This window comes from Symsagittifera roscoffensis, chromosome 1 (genome assembly GCF_963678635.1).
Source record: "Symsagittifera roscoffensis chromosome 1, txSymRosc1.1, whole genome shotgun sequence".
NCBI classification, from domain to species: Eukaryota; Metazoa; Xenacoelomorpha; order Acoela; family Convolutidae; genus Symsagittifera; species Symsagittifera roscoffensis.
In genome coordinates this window covers 3,942,293-3,963,142 of record NC_087062.1, presented here as the reverse complement: position 1 = coordinate 3,963,142, position 20,850 = coordinate 3,942,293, and the positions used below count along the sequence as shown (strand labels likewise).

At 36.0% G+C, this 20,850-nt stretch overlaps 2 protein-coding genes across 2 annotated transcripts in view; both read left to right on the top strand.

Moving 5' to 3' along the window:
• The window catches only part of LOC134857023 (sperm-associated antigen 1-like), a 59,399-nt gene that overhangs the window by 5,281 nt on the left and 33,268 nt on the right, over positions 1-20,850 (top strand). The window lies entirely within an intron of this gene.
• LOC134857020 (ribosomal protein S6 kinase beta-2-like) lies at positions 15,713-19,957 on the top strand. Its single transcript, XM_063873347.1, has 2 exons — positions 15,713-17,068; positions 17,832-19,957. Exons 1-2 carry the CDS (start codon positions 15,973-15,975, stop codon positions 18,440-18,442), a joined length of 1,707 nt encoding a protein of 568 aa, XP_063729417.1. The 5' UTR covers positions 15,713-15,972; the 3' UTR covers positions 18,443-19,957.

Sequence of the window (20,850 nt, the reverse complement as noted above, 5' to 3'; positions counted from 1 at the left end):
GCTTCACTCCAATTATGTCTAGTATTTCGTTTACTTCGTCATTTGTTGGGACAAGGTTTTCTCCTTTTGTTTTCTCAGGGTCCTCTTTGACCCCTTGTATCCTAAAACTTTGATTTATGTTGTGATCAGAGTTAGATCTGGCAGCATGTTGAGTGGTTTGAGCTTGATTTATCCGGGTGGTGGTTTCAGCAGCTACAACGGCACTATAAGTTTTTTCCACTTTATCGCATGTCGTTTTCATTGCATTTCCAATTTTTTGATCTACTAAATCGGTAAGTCTTCTTTCCATGCTTTTAAGGCTTTCAGTTACATCAATGTTTGAGAGCTTCTCGTCTATGTTGGCCAGGGTTTTGCATCTTATAAAGTTGTCTCGTTCATTATTTTGCACACAAGTATTACAAAGCAACATGACATTCGGCCCTAGTTCTTTTATTCCATTTATGGCCACTAGAGACAACCCAACACAAGTTGGTTCCAAATGCATTTGAGCGTTGCATGCGACACAAGTGTATGTTTTCTCGTTGCTGGCAAAGCCTCTTTTACATGTTTTGCAGTTTTTGCCCATTTTTGCTTATACTATGGATAGAAAAACAGTTAAGCCTGGTGGTTCCCGAAAAGGGGAGGCCTGTGGCTCACTCAGGGGAAAAGAAGAAATAGACAAACCTGGTGGTTCCCGAAAAGGGGAGGCCTGCGGTTCACTATTTCTACTTACGTTAATAGGGGCACTGACAGTTCTTGAAACGACACTCGTAATATACCAGATGTCCTTCTGTATTGCAGATGTTCGAATGTTTATCGTATAAGATTTTATTCTTGAGAATACTTTTAATGCCCTTCAGACCTTCTTCACTGAGGTGCACTTCGTCAGTTTTCAAATGATATGAGCTGTGGATTTTTTCACTCACTCCTCTAAACTTCCAAGTTCCTTTTATCTTTCTTAGGAATTAAGAAGTTTTGGACCGCACCAATTCGGGCCCCAGGTAGGGACAAGATATTGAAATTTGGAAAATCAAGATGGCGTGCTTGAGAATCCGCAATCAGGAGATTTTTTGAAGATGATGTCTTGAGCAAGTGATATCTTCTGTCGGACAATTTCATCGCGGGGCAACCATTGCTACCCCGGTAAACATTTCAACTATCTGAAACTATTTAATAAACTATTTAATAATTTATTAGTCCTATATTTTTTGCGTACGAGCCCTTGTTTTTTGCAAAATGATTTTTTGGAACGTTACGATAAATTACTAAGAAATTCGTTATGCAAGGTCACTAACGTGAAAATGGATGATAACCAGTTTTTACAAGCAGTTCTCCCGGCAGCGAAAGGTGGCTTGGGCGTTTCTTCCGCTCGTCTACTTGCTTTACCCGCTTTCTTAGCCTCAGCAGTAGGAGCAAAAGATGCCTTGAGCGAAATCTTTGGTTTGGAGCATGTGGATGGAACCTATGATGATGCGCTTAAACGGTGGTTTGACCTTGGAAAAATTGAAATGGCTCCGGAAAAGGAAATCAAAAAAAAATTGATTTTTTTGGATTTCTTGATTTTACGACTTGATTTTACGACTCGAACCAACGGACGTAAAAACGTTCAACGCGTTCCAAGATAGATTTGGCTCCCAATGGTTGAACGTCATCCCGTGCTAAAATTTAAGGTTAAAACTGTCGAACCAACAACTCAGAATTGCGATAGGACTTCGATTAGGATAAACAATATGCGAACAGCATAAATGCGTGTGCGGAAAAGACGTTACCAAGGATGGTTGGCATGGTCTTTCTTGCCTCAAAAGTGCAGGGAGATTCTCTAGGCATTCAAACCTGAATGCCCTTATAAAGTAGAGTCTATCATCTACTCACATTCCGTCTGTTTTAGAACCACGACACCTCTACAGGACCGATCAGAAGCGACCAAACGGTTTGACGCTCGTTCCATGGGCTGATGGTAAGCAGCTCTTGTGGGATGTAACGGTAGTAGATTCCTTAGCTCCTTGTAGGATTAATGCCGGGTCTGTTTGTAACTCTGGTACGGCTGCCGCTGACGCGGAAGAGTGAAAAATTGTCAAGTGTAAAGATCTTGTAAATGATGGATATCTTTTTCAACCGCTAGCTTTTGAAATTCAGGGCGCGGCCGGCCCCAGCACAGAAGTTTTTCTGAGCAAGCTTTGTAAGAACCTAAGCATATGCACTGAGGAACCCAGAGCAGGCAGCTTTTTAAAACAGAGAATCTCCCTGGCAATACAGATTGCGAACGCCGCTTGCGTACTCGGAACAATAAATGACAAAATAACTTTCGACGAAATTTTTTACTTATAACACTTGTATATTATATTGTCTCGTGTTGAGTTGCGTGTTCTTATTGAAGAAACGTAACCCGTATCGATTTTAATTGAAAAGGACTTAAACACTTGTCATCTTCTTTTATCATTATCACTTCCATATCTAAAAATTTCCAAGGATTTTGACTGGAATACATGATGAAGGGACTCATGACTGTAACCTCGGTTACTATGATACTTTTGACCTTCTGATTACCTTTAAAAAACAGAGAAAAAAAAAGAAAAGGGAAAAAAACTGTTTTGAGGCGCTTTGGTTTGTATTGTGAAACTGTTTCGTACAAATCTTGGAGTGTGGCACTGCGGTAAGAGTGAATTGTAGATTTTACTAGAGCTGGTTTGATATTGGGAGCTCTAGTCTTTTGACACTCTAGTTGCACTCCTAATGTTTGTCTTTAAACAATTTTTTTTATTTGATTTGTGGTTTTTTTTCGGTTCTGATTTTAGAAGAAGAAGAAGAAAGAACACTTGAATTACTATACAATAAAAAGCCGAGGCATCAGTGTAGCAAAGTGTAAATAATAAAATTGGTTATAAATTCATTGGTTACATCAAACAAAAACAAAACATCAGAAAACAAGCAATAAACAAAACAAAAAAAAAACAAAATCGGTTACAGTTCGGAAATTGGTTGATTAAAGTATATGAAGTTTCGGATACTATAGAAAATTAAATATTTAAGAATTAGGAACAAGCTGGTAATAAAACTTTACAAACAATTTTACAGATAGTCCAATTATACAACGTATATGCAGAGTATATACAGTTTCTCTTTCAAGCAATGTGTGAAAAATTAAACTGAATTAAAAAATATAGAACTAGCAAAAACGGTAATCACGCCACGTATTTGTATTAGTACATATAGGATTGTTTCTCAATTCACTCACGTAAAATTCTTTCAATTTTTTCTTGAATTCTGTTTTCGATTTTTCTAAATTGCGCAAAATTATGGGCAGTGAATTCCATTTTTTAGAAGTCAAATGAAAAAATGATTTTTGTAGAGAAGCAGTCGAACAATGTTTGTCAAAAATAATTTGTTTCGTTCTTTCGTTGAGCCTATAATTGGCAGTCGGTAGTCTCAGTGTATTTTCAAAAGCCTTCTTTTTGTTTGTAAGATATTGGTATAAGTATGTTATACACTTTAACTCAATTCTTTTCTCGATTCCAATGAACGATTTGCTAATGCGAAGAAGGGAAGAAGATTTAAAATTCGATCTGAAATATGTTCTTTTTAGCGCCCAGTTCAACTGTTTCTCCAGAGATAGCATCAAAGTAGCATTAATTTGTTGTAAAAAAATTGCTGAATAATCTAAATGTGATAAAACAAGACAATGAAGCAAGGCAACTAATGATAATGTCGGCAGTTGTTGTCCAATTGTATCAATAGTTTTAATCCCTTGGGCCATTTTTTGGAGAATTGTTTTGATTTGAGCATGAAAAGATAAACTTGAATCAAGAATTATGCCTAAATATTTGCATTCTGATTTTTTGGCTACATAATGCCCACTAATTACTAGTTTATCAGTATCCACATTTTTGCTATCATTTTTTTTACAAAATGTTATAAATTCCGATTTAGATGCATTCAGATTCAATTGGTTCTCTGCAAAAAAATCCGTTAGATTATTGAGTGATTTTTGCAATCGATTCAAAGCATCCTCAGAAATTATAGAAGAGGAAAAAACCATACAGTCGTCAGCATATTGAACTAAAGTACAACCCTCATATAATCGCTCTTGTATGTCATTAACATAAATATTGAACAACAACGGACCAAGTACCGTTCCTTGTGGGACACCTCGTTTTATTTCAATCCAGTCTGAAAAAATTCCATTGACGTTTACTCTTTGAATACGTTTGTTTAGGAAGCTAGCAATTAAAGCATTTGCTCCATTTGAAAAACCGAGAGAAAGCATTTTTTCAATTAAAACTTCATGCGAAATAGAATCAAAAGCCTTGGACAGATCTAATAAAGCTGCATGTACGATTTTTTTTGAATCTATTTGATTTCGAATACTTTCTGTCACATAAACAAGAGCATCTTGTGTTGAAATGTTTTTGCGAAATCCGAATTGAAATGGTGTCATTATTTGAAATTTGTCAAGACGTTCTGTTATTTGGGCATGTAAAATTTTTTCAAAAATTTTAGAAAAAGCACAAGTTATTGATATTGGCCGATAATTTTTTGCATCCATTGGGTCATCTTTTTTGAACAAAGGGGTTACGTTTGCTTTTTTCAGTTCGATCGGGAAAATGTTCTCATCTAAGCAAGTATTTATGACAAAAGTTAAATGTGGAACTATAACTGATTGACCGTCAATGATTGCCCAAGCAGGTACGGTACAAGGTCCGAGAGGTTTTCCAACATTGATTTTTCGAACTATATCAAAGCATTGCTTCACTGTAATGTGTTGAAAATGAAAAGATGCAGATTCAGAGGCAGATTTGTTGTAATTCGGAGGCTTTTTAGCGCCGAAAAATTCGCCTAAGTTTGAAAAAATATAATTTAAATGATTGGCAATTTTTTTGTCTTGGGTTATCATTTCACTGAAGGAATTTCGTAGAACTGTAATTCGATGGTTGCCAGAACATGTACCTCTAACTTGGTTAATATATTTCCATTTTTGTTGGATAGTGCTGAGAAGTGAAAAACAATTTTTTGAATGATCGAATTGTTTACTTCTAATCAATTTGCTCATTTGATTACGTAAAAACTGGTACTTTGACCAATTATCGCTTGTGCTTTGACTGCGATATGATCTGAGTGAATTCTGTTTCTTAGTCAACAATTGCTGACATTCTGAATCGAACCATTCCGTTTTCAACACGTTTTTTGGTTTAAAATTACGAACAAACTTTTTTTCGATAGGAGCATGTTGCTGTAGAGCACAAGAAATTAAATAAATCATCGTCGAGAACATGTTTTGTGCGTCTGTACATTGATATAAGAGATACCAAGGAAGAGCGGAGAGTGAATTGCAAAATTCATTTTTCTGATAATTTTTCTTATTGAAAGTCGTAATTATCCTCGGTAAAATTTTGCCGCATTTTATATCCGTCAAAATAAATGAAGCAAAATGGTCGGTTTTATAAGGTGTATCAAAACAAAACTCAATGCCGTTTGTTTCATAGTCACTGATTATGTAGTCGATATGAGTTTTTGTTGAGGAACTAATTCTGGTCTCATCGTTTGGACAAAAAACCTTCAATCCATATGGAATAATTATAGAATCTAAATTTTCTTTTTCTTTGCTATCCAGATAATTTATGTTATAATCACCCAAAAGCGTAATTTTATTAGAAACTGAAAAAGCATTATCTATGTTAAGCGTTAATTGTTCCAAAAAATCAATAAAGTTTGATCTGCTTGGGTTATAACACAAATTAACTAACATTTTTTCTTTACTCGAAATGTTAAATGTAGATTTGCACTCAACCCACACTGACTCATATTTTTCTTTATCAAATAAATTTAGATCAGGCCTCAATTTCGGAGCCAATTTGACTGGTATATATAACAAAACGCCACCGCCTTTCTTTTTTACCGCTGATTGCCTATCATATCTGAACATCGCATGCGTTCTAGGTTGGAAATTCCATAAATTGTCACTATCTTCTTTTTTAAGCCACGTTTCGGAAATTCCTATAATTGTGTTTTCGCCCATATCATCAAGAAATTTTTTCAATTGCATCCGTTTTCTAATAATACTTTGAAAATTCAAATGAACAAATTTAAGATTTGCACAATTTTTTGAGCAGATACCGTAGACTGTTTCAATGGTTTCGATAGGACCAGGGTTTTTTTCAACATCCCCACTTTGGGTCAGTAACAACGCGAAAAGGAAAAGATGAGTCAGTGTGGTAGCTCTCCGCTCATTTATCCCACATTTCGTTGATAATATCTTTTGCTGGCAGCTTAGATAGCCCCAGTAAACAATAGTTTTTTCTTTAGTTTCCATCTGAGCCTTGGAAATTAGAAAAATTGCACAAAACAACCAGAATTTAATATTCAGCATAATAGGTTAAATAAATTAAATAATCGCCAAAGTTTGCACCAAGAAAAAATGCGAAACTAGTATTTCCTAAAAAATTTTGCACCGTTTTGGAAAAATTGTAACAATTCTGCCGTTTTTGGATCTAAATTTGATGATTGTTGGGTTTGCTTCATTCTGGGGCGGGTTGTAATCTCACATGTGTTTGCATTAATATCAGAACCCCTAAAAGAATCTCTAAAACTTTGCACCAAAATTTCAACACCCCCATCAGAAGGATGCAAACCATCCGAGCTAAGAGCATCTGTATTTTGACTAAAAATTTTGTTTATGTCTAAAATATCCAATTTTACTTCGCCCAAGTCTTTTACATTCCGTACTAAATTAAGAATTTGCTTGTTTAGCTTCTGTACATTTGGATTAAAATCTTTTCTAAAAGCGCCTAAGGGAGTTACAGTACATAGTGAAATTGTTTCTGGGGAGAATTTATGATTTATGAGATAAATTAGTTTTTCTAAGCTACTCACGGCTTCCTTCGCGTCGAAATCACTTGAGAGGCAGTCATTTATTCCAATTAGCGTAGTTACATGTTTAAAATGTCGCGATTTACTGTTTCTCACGCGTTCCAGCAATGCAGAAATTTTGTGCCCACCAAATCCTCTCGCCAACACATTTTCCGATATTTGTTCCCCATTGATTCTGTTAACAATTGAGTCTCCCAGTAATAGGCCAGAATATTCTCCTTCTCGTGGTAAAAATAAATGTTTTCGTTGCTGGTCGAATTTTTCTTCTTGAATATTGGTTGCTTGTATTTTGATTTCTTGGTTATTCTTGCTTTCTTGGTTATTTTCGCTTCGTTTGTTCTGATTTCTGCTCCGAGTTCCAATCTTGCTCCATTCGTTTTCAAATTTGTTTTCTGTAATTTTCGAATTGCCCGTGTTTTTAAAATTTTCTAGATCAAAAAATTTGTTTCCTCTTTCTTCCTCTTTCGTTGATACAGTTAAGTTTTCGATAATTCGTTTAAAATAAGTAACATTTTCGACTAAGTCTTTATACAGCTCGTATTTCAATTCGTCGTTCAGATTTCGGAAAGTTTCGAGGTCAAACATGTTGGCGATTAAAAGCGAAATTAAAAATAAGACATTAAAATGAACCGACTGATCGCTAGAAATTTAATTTGGTTGTGAATTTCTGACTCAATTTGAGTTTTCGCAAATAAAAATAGCTTCCCAATGTTTTTATATTGGCCAATTCAAAAGAATGTTTAATTTTAACATGTCACTTTACAATCTGATCTTCGCTGATGTCCAGTTATTCCGATTTTGAAATTAAAAGAAGTAAACGGTAATTTTTTTTATTCAGGACATTATAAGGCAAAATCAAGTAGAACTAGATAGTTTCTCAAGGTTATAATGTCACTCTTTCCGGTTACACTCATGATTACACCTGTGGGAGCAAGTGTGCAATCGAGAACTTTTTGTTGCCGTAGACAACTTCTGTAATACAAAGATGTAAGAATTCGAATTGCTTTGTTATTGAACCTTAACAACTTCCAGGTTCCTGCCTAGGTAGCGCTTTCGCACCCTCAGATCTCTGGTTCGAGTGTCGCCGGTCCTTGCTTTTTTCAGTATATGTGAAAGTGGAAAAAAAATAACTTCCCGTTGAACTTGAGTTGTCGGACGTAAGTTCGTCTGCTCAATTATTTTTGACTTAGATGACACATAACGGATTTTTCGTGTGCTGCAAGCAAGTTTCATTGTAGTAACTTAATTTGTTTTCGTTTTTTTTCCATATTTTTTGGGCTCAGCTGGTTTCAGCTTAAAGATTGTCGGCTTTGTTTGCTTTGTTTCATTGCTAATTTAATATTCAATTTTCTTGCTTGTCTTGTTTGCATAGATGGAATCCTGTGTTGTATCGCAAGTGGTGCAAAACTTCACTTCGTATCTGTGCACAAAGAAGCAGCTTCCTGTCGATCTAGAGGGTTCTAATTACAATACGCGGCATCTTCATATTCTGATAGTAGCGATTTGCGATCTAACGATTTTCTTTTGACACTCTAGTTGCACTCCAAATGTTTGTCTTCAAACAGTTTTTCTTGATTTTATTTGTCGTTTTTTTGCTCGTATTTTTCGGTTCTGATTTCTGTCTCAATTTGAGTGGTTGCAAGTAAAAATAGCTTCCCATATGTTTTTATATTGGCCAATTTGAAAGAATGTTTAAAATAACATGTCACTTTACAATCTGATCTTCACTGATGTCCAGTTATTCCGAATTTCAAATACACGTTCTAACCGAAATTTTTATGGATATTTTTTATGCGTGTGTCTTTTTTGATGGAGTACTTATTTGTTTTGATATCAAATTTTTGGTGTAAAGGGTCTCTGCTCAAAAGTTGTCGGTTTTGTTACCGCTTCATAAGTTCTGGTCCGCTGAAAGTTAAGACAAATTGAGTGAAAGGTTTAGTTTGTAGATTTAACTTTACTCAACATTTTCAAAAAAAGTTCGACTTAGCAGCTTTCGAGGTCGCGTCTCAATTTCTCTCTGCTAGTTTGTAATGCTATGTTTGTGTTGTATCGCAAATGGTGCGAAGCTCTGCTTCGCCTCTGTGTATTAAGTTTAGAAGCTATAATCCTTTGAAACTGTCATTGAAAATATTCTGCAAGGTTTTTGGCAGTCGTTTTCACGCAAAGTTGTCTTTTGATAGATCATTAGTTGTGTTGCGTTTTGTTTTGAAATTGTTGTTTTGAAAAGTTTTCATCTTCAAGTTAGTTGTCGAAATATGGTTTTTTAAACGAAAAGTACCATAAGTATCTTATTATTTACCTTTGCGAAAGCAAGTGTCTTATAATTGTAGCTAGACTTTTTTTCCTGTAAACAACTATTCTTGCAGGTAGGACAGCAAGTAATATAGTTAGAAATTGTGAAGTTGTATTTTATTAACGAACCTTTGCAACTTCAAGATTTCCCATTTGGCCTAAAAGAAGCGCGGTTGCCTTTGTAACAGAGTTCTGGGGTTATTTTTTTTCAGTACTTTTTAAATTGAATTTTTTGTTGGCTTATTGGGTAGTTATCAAATTAAGTAGTTATCTTGTGCTCTCAGCAATTTTCATCATAGACGCAAGTTTTTTTTGAATTTTTCCTCTAATTTGTGAAATTAATAGTGCTGACGTTGTATATTTTCCTTGGTTTCCCTTTATGTCCTTGGTTTCCCTTTATGAATATTTTTTTGGCCTTAATGTTTTATCGGCTTAGTTACTTTATTTTGTGTCGCTGCTAGGAAAAAATTGAACGATTTTTTTTTTGAAAAAATTCAGCTATTTTGAGTTGCAACATTTCAAAATTTAGTTTTTTTTTTTGGGCGATAATTTATGATTTTTTTTAAAATCAAGGGGTGTCCACCCACTTGTTGGCTAAGTGGCCGCTCGGTATATATGTAAAGCTTATTTTATTAATAATAATTGTGGTTTTCGCGAGTTCTTCATTTCAGTCTCTCTGCTTCATTGTTTTCGGCTTCAGATCACTCGGTTTAGTTTTTGAAAGGTTTATTTGATGTTAGTGAGTATGTGTGCTTATAAAGTGACATATATAAGAGTTTTGCAAGGCTTTTAATTGAAAAATGGTTCTTACGCTCGCAATTAGTGGATCGGATGAGACTTTTTATTCTAACAACTGTCCGACGCAATTATCAAGTCTGTCAAATCGGAGCATATATTTTTTCAGGCTAGCACCTGTTCATTAGAATTTTTTCGTACCAACAGACATACTTTGGGCATGTTTGCTTTTTAATATCCGATCTATTCGAAATATGTTCTCATGTTGCAAGTAAACCAACTCCGATTTTGTATAATGTACCGTTTTTGTTTGTATTTATTCGCTTAAAAGGTGTTTCGACTTAAAATGTTCCGGCTGATATAGGCGCCAAAATTTCATAACTCGTAACAATTTTTTTTTCTTGTAACAATTATTTGAGGTTTAAAGTGCGCCTATCCAGGCTTTGTCGGCTTAGATGCCGCTTCGTAATTGTTGTTTTCATGCGATTCAAGGGATGGTTATAGTCTTTTTTTTTTGACAGTTTTTCCTAGCTTGCCTCGATATGTTTATGATGTACCGCAAGTTGTGTGAAGCTTCGCCTCTGTGTAGTCAAACTTTAATAAACTTAAACTGAATAAATTGATTTTCTGGTTATCGTCCGTCAAACACGCGCATGCTGCGTATTCTGTATGAATAACTTGAAGCGTATTAAGAAAGTTTACTCGGAAAACAGTATTATTGGAGAAGAAAAAACTGCGGTTTGTTAGTTTCTGGTATGAACCAGTCTTCAAATTAATTTAGTTTTTACCTGAAGTGCGTTCACAGTTTGAAACTTTTTGCTGGTGATTTATTTTGTTAGCTGACAGCTCTTAATACATGAGTGGCGCTTGTTTTGTTCACGCAACTTCTATCTTACGAACGCGTTCATATCTTAAAACCAAAAGTAAGTTTAGTGTAGCTGATTTGTTATTCAAAATGAACAATAACCACAAGCCATTATTAAAAACTGATTCTGAATATCCACTGTCTTATTACGCTAGTATTGGTCCGTTAGTTAGACCGAGACCTCACGAAAAAACGAAACCGGATACGACTAGCGAAGATTCTTCGTCGGAAGTTGAAGTCCGATCCAAACCGAAACCTCGAACTCATGACGATCAGTCTATAATCGAGGAGCTGCAACGTGAATTAAAAGTATGGAGAGACCAATCTCACAAGCACATGCGTCTATATATGGAGGCGAAGGATTTTGAAACTCAAAACAAACTTCTGAAAGTTGAGCTCGAAAAAATTCGAAGCGTCAATTTTGTCCTTGAGCAACATAACGAAAGTCTGCGTGAAGATACTAAACGTGCTCAAATTGAAAGCGATAATTTAGTCCGTGAGAAGGAGCGTGAACGGTATGAACACGAAATAGAAATTTCGAGAGCAGGAAATGAAAAGTGTGAACTTGTTGAGCAAGTTGCGACCTTGAAACAGGAACTAAAAGAAGCGAATGACTTCATAGCTCATCTACAGCAGAAAGTGTCGGATTCCCAGAAGGAGTTAGACAGAGTGAATTATCAAGTTAGCGAAATTAAAAGCTCAAATTACGCGGTGAAGAAAATACAACAAGAACTAGATCGCATGGAATTCGATCTGGACAGCAAGTACAAGTCAAAGCTACGTCAGTTGCATAAAGACGAAGCTTGTAAAAGTGAAAAATTAAATGGGAGAAACGAAGACAAAGTGTCGTCTAGTAAGAATGAAGTTGGTGAAGGCAAAAAGTCAAGCAGAAAGGGAAGAAGATCTCGAAACAGGTTGGATGACGAGGAATTGGACTCGTATTTAGTGGAAAGTATCGTGGCAGATACCGTAGACTCGATTGAAAATCGATTTTTGTCGTTTTATAAATAAACAAGTTTGATAAATTCGTTTAATCCTAACTATAAATTCTTTAAAAAATCTATGCGGAGAGTTGGTTTCTTTTATTACGTTGCAACAGCTGTTTCTTTTGAACATTTAATTTTAAATCCTTATCTTAATTTGTTCAAATTCTATTGGCAAAAATTAGCATGAATGAAGTTATTTGTTACTTATAAACTTCAACAAATGAGCCGACAAAAATTACATTACCGGTATTTGGGCGCGGAATCCATGGAAAGTTTGTAAGTGGAATTCACTTGCAGTTTATAACATGTTTTAAGATTTGTCTCTGGATTCCAGTGACCTGTACACACCAAACGGTGCTTATTATGGCCTTGTAATGGAGAAAATCAAGCTCAAAAATTTGTTCCGGCTTAAATTTACTTTTTCGCGGCTTGACTCTACAATTTTTTTTATGTTTATTTCACTGTTAAAAGGAATGCTAACTCCACTGTTGAACAGCAAAAGTGTAAAGGTCAATAAACACGTAATTGAATTCTAGTTTCAAAAGTGGAATTTAATTTTCAGATTTCCCATTGGAATGAAAACTCTACCTATTCAACCATTTTTCTCAAATTGAGTTCATTTTATCAAAAAAGTGTCAATCTTAAATTGCTCTAGAAATTAAAAAATTTTTTAGGCCATCTATTTTTTCTTTGAAGTTCGGCGTTTGAAGTTTTCTTCGCAAAACAAGTCTGTGAAAATAGTTTGAAATATGTTTACTCGTGAAACAGCCAGTTGTTAGTTCATAGTGAGGTTGAAATGGCTTCTTATTGTAAAAGTCTGAAACGCTTTAGCAGCTGCATTCACAATACCGATGATGTCCTAAAATGAACCCAATCTACCTATTCAACCATTTTTCTCCAATTGGGTTCGTTTTATCAAAAAAGTGTCAATGATAAATGGCTCTAGAAATAAAAAAAAATGTTTAGGCCATCTATTTTTTCTTTGAAGTTCGGCGTTTGAAGTTTTGCTTTGCAAAACAAGTCTGTGAAAATAGTTTGAAATTTGTTTACTCGTGAAACAGCCAGTTGTTAGTTCATAGTGAGGTTGAAATGGCTTCTTATTGTAAAAGTCTGAAACGCTTTAGCAGCTGCATTGACAATGCCGATGATGTCCTAAAGTTTGTTAACCAAAGATTACAAGGCGACTTCGTTGCTAAAACACAGGTTTTTGGAAACTTGAACCTAAATGTCAAGTTTTAATTTCGGGTAATTTTTTTTTCTAGTAGTGTTTCGCATCTTGTTGTCGCGGGGTTAAAAACCTGTTCTTGTTATGTTTTTTAATTCTGTTAAAGGGGTAGGGCGACAATTCGTAACTGGCGACAATTCGTAAGGCTTTAGCAAGTAGAATACGCTTGCTCCGCTGCGCTTACATCCGGCGCGAGTGGAATACTGCGCGTGAATCAGTATATTTTCCACTTAATCTACTGTTAAGAATTGTCGCCTCACGTTTAGAAGGATTTATTCGGTAACTTATATACCAGCATCAATATTCCGGGGCATGTATGAGGGTTAAAGACGTCAACAATTTCGCCTGATTTAGAATGACGTGTGTTTTTGACAGGGCGATTTTATTAAACTGATTCATGAAAATCAAAGTGCTTCATGAACATCAAAAATTATTCTACCTTTTTCAAATAATCAATATTTTACACGATTTTTAGCCTAATCAACCTTAAACTTGTAAAATATACTTTTCTTAGTAATTTTGAAGTTTTATTGAGGATGCAGTTTAAGGGTAAATGTTCCTTGAGCGGCGTTTCAAGTTCATTTTAGTGTTGTTTTTTTTTATGGTCACCCTTTTTGCGGAATTGTGAACGGGTCGAATTCGTTAGAAATTGTCCTCTCTTTCCAAGACAATTGATATGATAAAAATGAGATGGGACCTTTTAATCTTTTCGATTTCCTCGCAGGTAGTTAACCTGAGTAAAGCGGTGTGGGCTTTGATTGTAACAGTTGTTTTCGGAAGTACCCTACATTTCTTGAGTTTTTGACCTGAATGTGATATGTTTTCCTTCAATCGACTTGAATTGTTTGACGTTTTTGCTAGATCCAACTGCATGCTTGATTTTTTTGAATCAGTTGAAAACATGGTCGTTTGACTTGAACAAAGAAACTCAAGTTTATCGGAAGAAATTGAAACAGATTGGTCTGTTTTCTGAGTTCGTCGTGCCATTTTGGGATAGAAAGGAAGATAAATTGATTAGAACAGCGGTGTGTATTTTTAGAATCGTTTTTCAAATCTTCAGCTCGTTAGTCTTGAATTTTTCTTTGTTCGGTTTTAATCACCAGTTTGTATTGAAATTCCAGAAAGTGTTTATCGATATAATTATGTCCGAGTTCTTTATATCGAAAGATGACGATATATTTTATTTTTGAAGTTGTTCGTCATCTGAAAAATACAATAGTTGAAATTGGTTCACAGTTCAAGGAATTTCGATCATTCGAAATTTATTTTTTAATGTTTTTTCTTCAAAATTGGTTATTGTTAGTATTTGTCTGTACAAATAATATAGTGTATTAACAAAAAAAGGTCGAGGCTACACTGACAGATATGAATAGATAGGAAAAGATTCCATTAAAAAACGGTCTGTAAAGCAGTTAGAAGTAATAATTGTATTAAGTTATTGTGGTTGTACTTGCCATACGACCACGTTAACATTTGATCAAAGGATATTAAAGGGGGGATTTTAATTTGGTTCTAATTTAGAATTTTTAGCCACTCTATATTGAGCATGTTATACGCAGTGTTAATTAATTTAATTCCAAGTTAGATTAGTTGGGTGGAGGGTTATAACATGGTCAACTTAGTTAAGGCTGCTGCGCTTATAATTGATCCCGTGTCTGTACCCGGAAGTCATTTGGTAAATATTCCTATTACGGTTTCGTTTTTGCGCCTTTTTTACATGTTTTCGTTATCTGCTCAAACAGATGTTTCGAAGGTCGGATGTTCGAGGCCCACCATGATCCGCACTCGTTGCTTGAGGGTGGAGCAACATTACCCAGTCCAGAAAAATAGCCAAACAATGGCATGTATATCTTAACCTGGGCATAACAGCGGTTCTCTGCCAAGAGCTGAACAGCTCGTGTTTTGGTGCTTTCATTTGTGGATAAATTGTCTAAAACAACTGAAGTTTCTTGGAGAGGCACTCAACCTGTTCATTCTGTCGCTTTATTGTGGCACATGTGAAGGTCACAGTGCATAAGTCAAAGGATTTCAAGTCAGAACAATCATCCGATTTGTGAAACATTCGATATGTCAAATATCAGATATCAGAAACTGTAGCAAACATCCGAACTTAACTTAATAGTTACGTAATAATGTGAAAGTGTCTGATATTTGCCCCATTAGCTGTTATCCAGATACTGGTAACAGGTTTTGGATGATTGACAAAGCGCGTGTACAATTTTTGACAAAAATGCATTGATTTTCAGAGACACAAGTAAACGTATCTGAAGCTGAAATATCTTGTCTTCTTAATGTCTTGTCGCTTTAATGGCCTGTCGTCTTATTTACCCACATCATTATGACAGTCTAGAGTTTGGTTGACAGAATGGTTGCATTAGTAGTCTAGGAGTTGAGTGCATGTCTGAACAAGTACATGTATTATCAGATGCTTGGCGTCTTCGTTCTATAAATAGAGTTTTTGTTGGTATGATTGTTCCAAAAGTCGATGAAAATCAATGGAGTTGAGAAGTTGAAATATTGTTGGTAATTTAAAATGCAATAGCTTCCATTTTTGAATATATTGGCGGTAAAGTCTTAATTGAAATGTCGATTATTTGTCTTATATCACAAATACTTCTGGATTTAGCCTAAATTATAGTCTTTATCAGTTTGGTAAATAATTATAAGAGATAGTTTAAAAGGTTTTTATCAATTAGCGCCTGATTAGTTAAGTGACTCGTGATAATTGAGGCGGAAAAATGAACTCAAATGATTATTTTCAGATTTAATGATTTGTTCTGAGAACATTTTCATCAAATTGAATAACGACCAGCAGTTAGGAAAAAGCCTTTGCGGACTAAATGAAACTTCAAGATTTCGATTGAAGCCAAGTTCAACTTCTAAAAACTCAATTAAACTAAACGAGAACAGGAGAGAAAAGAGAGTGTAGACTTGATAACATAACTAATCAAACGAGCTCTAAGCTTAATTGAGACAATTTTTGTTCCAATTTCGTGCCTTGAAGTCATTTGAATATTCGATCAAAAATGACTTCGCCGCCCCTCACACCTTCGAATGCGACAGATTTATTCCACCTCGAAATCCAGGAGGAAAACCCGCTTAGTTTAAACGGGAACCTGGACGACTCGGATAACGAGATGGTTCCCGAGTACATGAACTCAACCGAGGCGGAAGGTGACACGAAGCAAACAGAAACAGTGGACATAGCGGACGAAATGTCAAATAGTGGTGCCGAGAAAGTCAGTCCGGACCATTTTGACCTGTTGAAGGTCCTCGGGAAAGGTGGCTACGGAAAAGTGTTCCAGGTAAAGAAGAGCAAAGGCCACAACAAGGGTCAAATTTACGCGATGAAAGTGCTGAAGAAAGCGACGATCACGCGCAACGCAAAAGATATCACGCATACTAAAGCGGAGAGGAACATTCTAGAATGCGTGAAGCACAATTTCATTGTGGACTTAATTTACGCCTTCCAAACCCAGAACAAATTGTACCTCATCTTGGAGTATCTAGGGGGAGGAGAGTTGTTCATGCTCCTGGACAAGGAAGGTATATTCATGGAAGATACAGCTTCCTTCTACTTGGGAGAAATTACTCTAGCTTTAGAGCATTTGCACAGCAACGGGATCATATACAGGGATCTGAAACCAGAGAACATTCTACTGAACAAGGCTGGACATATTAAACTGACAGATTTCGGACTCTGTAAGGAGTCTCTTGAAGAAGGAAGTGTGACCCACACATTCTGTGGAACGATAGAGTACATGGCGCCTGAAATCTTGACCAGAAGTGGTCATGACAAAGCTGTGGACTGGTGGTCCCTTGGTGCTCTTATGTACGACATGCTCACTGGCGGACCTCCATTCACCGCCGACAGTCGCAAAAAGACGATTGAGAAAATTCTGAAAGGGAAGTTGTCGTTCCAACCGTTCCTGAGTGCTCACGCGAAAGATCTTTTGAAGAGATTGCTGAGGAGAAATGCTGCCCAGAGGTGGGGAACTGGAACGGCCGATGGAGCCCAGATCAAATCACACGCTTTCTTCAGACAGATCGACTGGAATGCCTTACTGAATTTCCAAGTGCCTCCCCCGTTCGAACCGGCAATCACACACGATGAAGATACAAGTAAGTCGATTATTTACCTCACCTGAAATTAGAAGTTGTAGTTTCTTAAAACTTCATGAATTATATATGCATTTTAATGATTTTACAAAAGTGAAAACAGTTTTTTTTCTTGGCTTGATATACAATTGAAAGGCATGAAGTACAAGAATTTTTTTCTTTCGTGATAGAACGCTTCAAAAAATTAAAATGAAACAGTCCTTTGTTATTCACATGGCTTAAATTTCCAACTGTTTTTTATTGCACCATGTTGTGGTTAGTAAACAATCATAAAATTTATTTTTATGAGCAATTCATTAAAACTACAAAAACGTCAACTGTCGAATTCATGTGAAATGCCAGGAATTTAGACTAGTCTCTAATATTTGTTTGATTTGTTTATTAAGAGTCAAATAAATAAGTAAAGACTGTTATATAGGTCTTGATATTTTTTTCAGTAAAAATTTTGTTCACAAGTTGAAGTCGGTATTTTTGGGCTCCCCCCACTTCACTTAAAAAAGCATCAAATTTATGGTGTAACGAGTGGTTTTACAAGGTAAAGTATGAAGACCTAATGTGTTTGCCATGGACTAATTAGTCTGTATGTCACTGTCGGAAATTTAAGCCATGTGAATAACAAAGGACAATTTTATAACAATCAGACAATGGGAACAGAAAATTATTTGGAAAAGGAGGTAAAAGCCTTTTTCTGTTTGCTTGCTTTAGTTGACTCTTTTCCAAATGTCTGTTGGCTATATTTTGCTTTTCTAATCAAAAGTTTTTTCAGGTAATTTCGACACAAAGTTCACCAAAATGCCCGCAGTAGAATCGCCCTGTGGTTCCATGACCTCAAGTGACCTTGACCTGGACATATTTAATGGCTTCACATACATCGCTCCCTCAGTCTTCGAAGAGATGCGCAAACTGCAGACAGGTCCAATGAGTTCAGTTTCTGGAAACAGACCTTCGCCTCGGAAAAGGAACTACAGCTCACAAGCCCATTCACCTCCTCGCTCCAATGAAGTTCCCAACGGAATCGGAGTCGTTGGAGGAGCGGAAGTGTCTGCCGGACTGTTTGCAGGGCCAAACAAGGTATCGGCGTTGAACGGATACCAGACCCAACCGCAGTCCTCGGGAGCGAACATCAATCACATGCAAACATCATCATCAACAGTAGCTTCAAACGCCTCTCAGTTTCAAAACGTGAACGCGAATTTATCAGCATCCACTTCCAAGTCAACATTCACGGGGGCTAAGATGGGCACTGTTTCCATGACAACTGCCGCGATGGTGAATGGAAGCGTCTCCAATAACAACCTCAAAGGAGGCGCACTGAAGGCAGCTCAAGAAGACAGCTTTGCAAGCGGTAGTCCAATGGAGGTATCGAAGGTTGAATGAAATGAAGATAAAACCAAGAAGAACTACTACTAATAGCCGACCAAATTGTCAATCGCTCCTCACACCCTTGCCCCATCTAAACAGATCAAAAGAACCCTATCAAGTTGAAAAGTGTCTTCAGATCACGTGAACAAATAAGGGTTCTTGAATGGACTTGATTTTCACACCGAGGTTGTGCAGAGGATGTTAAATAGGTTTCCGACGGCATAATTGCGCAATGAACTGCCTTTCCTCTTACTTGAGTTTTAATTGTGCATAAATTCGTTTTCTTCCTGTGTTTTACAGTAAATTATCTTCTCTATGATACCTACTACATACTTTATACATTGTCAATGGTGCTAACTGTTTATAATCAGTAAAACAAATCTGTTAAAATCAGTATTTTGACCGACCCATGTCCTTAAATGCAGTTCTTCTCGGAATTTGAATTTGCGCTTGCTCTTTATTGATCTAATTTACTAATTAAGTTGCGCATTTCTGCATAATAATGAATGAATTGATGTTAGAATGCTTCCGCGCTTAAACTCTTTGTAGCCACCTAAAGTCATTGGTCAACGCAGCAGCTCCCTTAAAATCATTACAATCAATTATTGTATGATTTTTTGCTGAAATTTTTTGTCTGGCGATATATGGAATGGTGGATTAATGAAATTTATTTTTGACTACCAACTTATTTGTCAGCATTTTCCAATTTTTTTCAGTTCTAAGCGTCAATACAAGGGTTGCAAAAGGCAAAAAAAGGAAGACCAAATGAGCTCTGAAAAAGACTCAATTTTCTCAAACGTTCTAACAAGTTTCGATTTCGACTTTCGTTGAAATCTCGATTAAGTAGATTTTGTAGCATAATCTTACATGAACTTAAATGTCATGGGCAAATAATAAGCTCGCCAGGTTAAGATAATTAGTGCCCTTGCAATTGCTAAGAGGTTGACCAAAAGGATAGTTATAAACTGCCACCGCTTAAGCTCAGCAGGCGAGTTTGAGTTGAAATATTGTATATTCAAATTATGGTACCATGCGTAATAATATCATAGGTGAATCTTAGACAAACTCAAATCAGTCACTGTCTGGCTTTCAAATCACAGCCTGGGAATGACCTATAAGTTTACTTTTAGTCTGCATAAGTTTGCGTTCTGTTTACTTTTTAATCGCGCCAAAAAGCTCCAGCTTATCTTACTGAACAGAAAATTCTGAATTTTTCATAGGAATAGCTTTCAAATAAGTTGGTAAGGTTCATTGATCTAAGAACTGCCTATGGAATATCAAAAGATTGGAAAGTATCACAGAAACGCCTTTGAGACCATTTAAATTGGTTATAGTTATTCGGATGTCTTTGATGCTTTCCTAGTAATTTCTTCGTATTCGGATGTGGAGCTATTCTATAACTTATTATTTCTCTGAAAGTCTTTTTTATATGTTGAACCTATTGTAGTAATGATGGTTGGAATCTGAACAATGACATATTTTGAATTGAAATGAATTATAATTGAAATGGCAGCCATTCTGTAAAGGGAATATGTTTTCAATCAAGCTCAGCCCAGGCATAAGAGAACTGTGTAGCATAAACTAAAGAAAAATTCGCTATCTGGAACAGAGTTGTGACAATATTGTGTTCACGCACTCGAAATAACCGCCGTGTGTGTTCTTAAGATTTTTAAAGACAGAGACGAGGCTTGTGAGTTTTCATATAAGACAAAGTTACAGGGTACTATGCAAGTAGCGTAGAATACTACCACAGATTGTTGTTCCGAAAACTTGGCTACGTGGTAAGGAACAATGGCATAGGGGCTGTTTTTTTCCAGCCTATTTTGACTGCCTCAAAGGAAGCTCTTCTGGGTTCAATTGTTGCATTATCTAAAAGAAACATTTTCAGCTGTGTCTCGAATTCTTCAAAAATATTAGTTTGAGAAAAAAATATATTAAAAGTTTGAGAAAAACTGGTTTGAATATGTTTTCAGACTAAATGAGACAACTTCATCAGAGGTTGACCTCCAATTTTTTTTTCTACAATTCAAACGTTATTTAAGCTACTATTATACTTGCGAGAGCAAATGTCTATTAATCAGGAACTAGACTTATTTCCCGTAAACAATTTTTTTTTATAACTTTGTAAGTAATTGATATTTTTGTATTATTGACACTTGGCAACATCCAGGCGGCATCCCACCTGGTCTGAAGGTAATCCAGTTGCCTTAGCACCCTATGGTCTGTAGTTCAAGTTGCGTCCTGGTCTTGTTTTTTTAGTGTCTGAAATTGAAGTTGTTTTCCGGGAGAAATTGATTAGTCGGACGTTAGTTTGTCGGCTTATGTTTTGTCGGCTTCGTTGCCACACCACGGATTTTTATTGGCTTGTAAGCATTGTCTATGCAGTCTCGAGTGTCTTTGCTTAACTCATGTAATTTGTTAAT

What these genes read in the sequence shown, in the direction of transcription:
- LOC134857020 (XM_063873347.1), top strand. Translation starts at nt 15,973, where the DNA reads ATGACTTCGCCGCCCCTCACACCTTCGAATGCGACAGATTTATTCCAC. An exon ending in CACACACGATGAAGATACAA is followed by an intron (nt 17,069 to 17,831) that starts GTAAGTCGATTA and finishes AAGTTTTTTCAG; the next exon opens with GTAATTTCGACACAAAGTTC.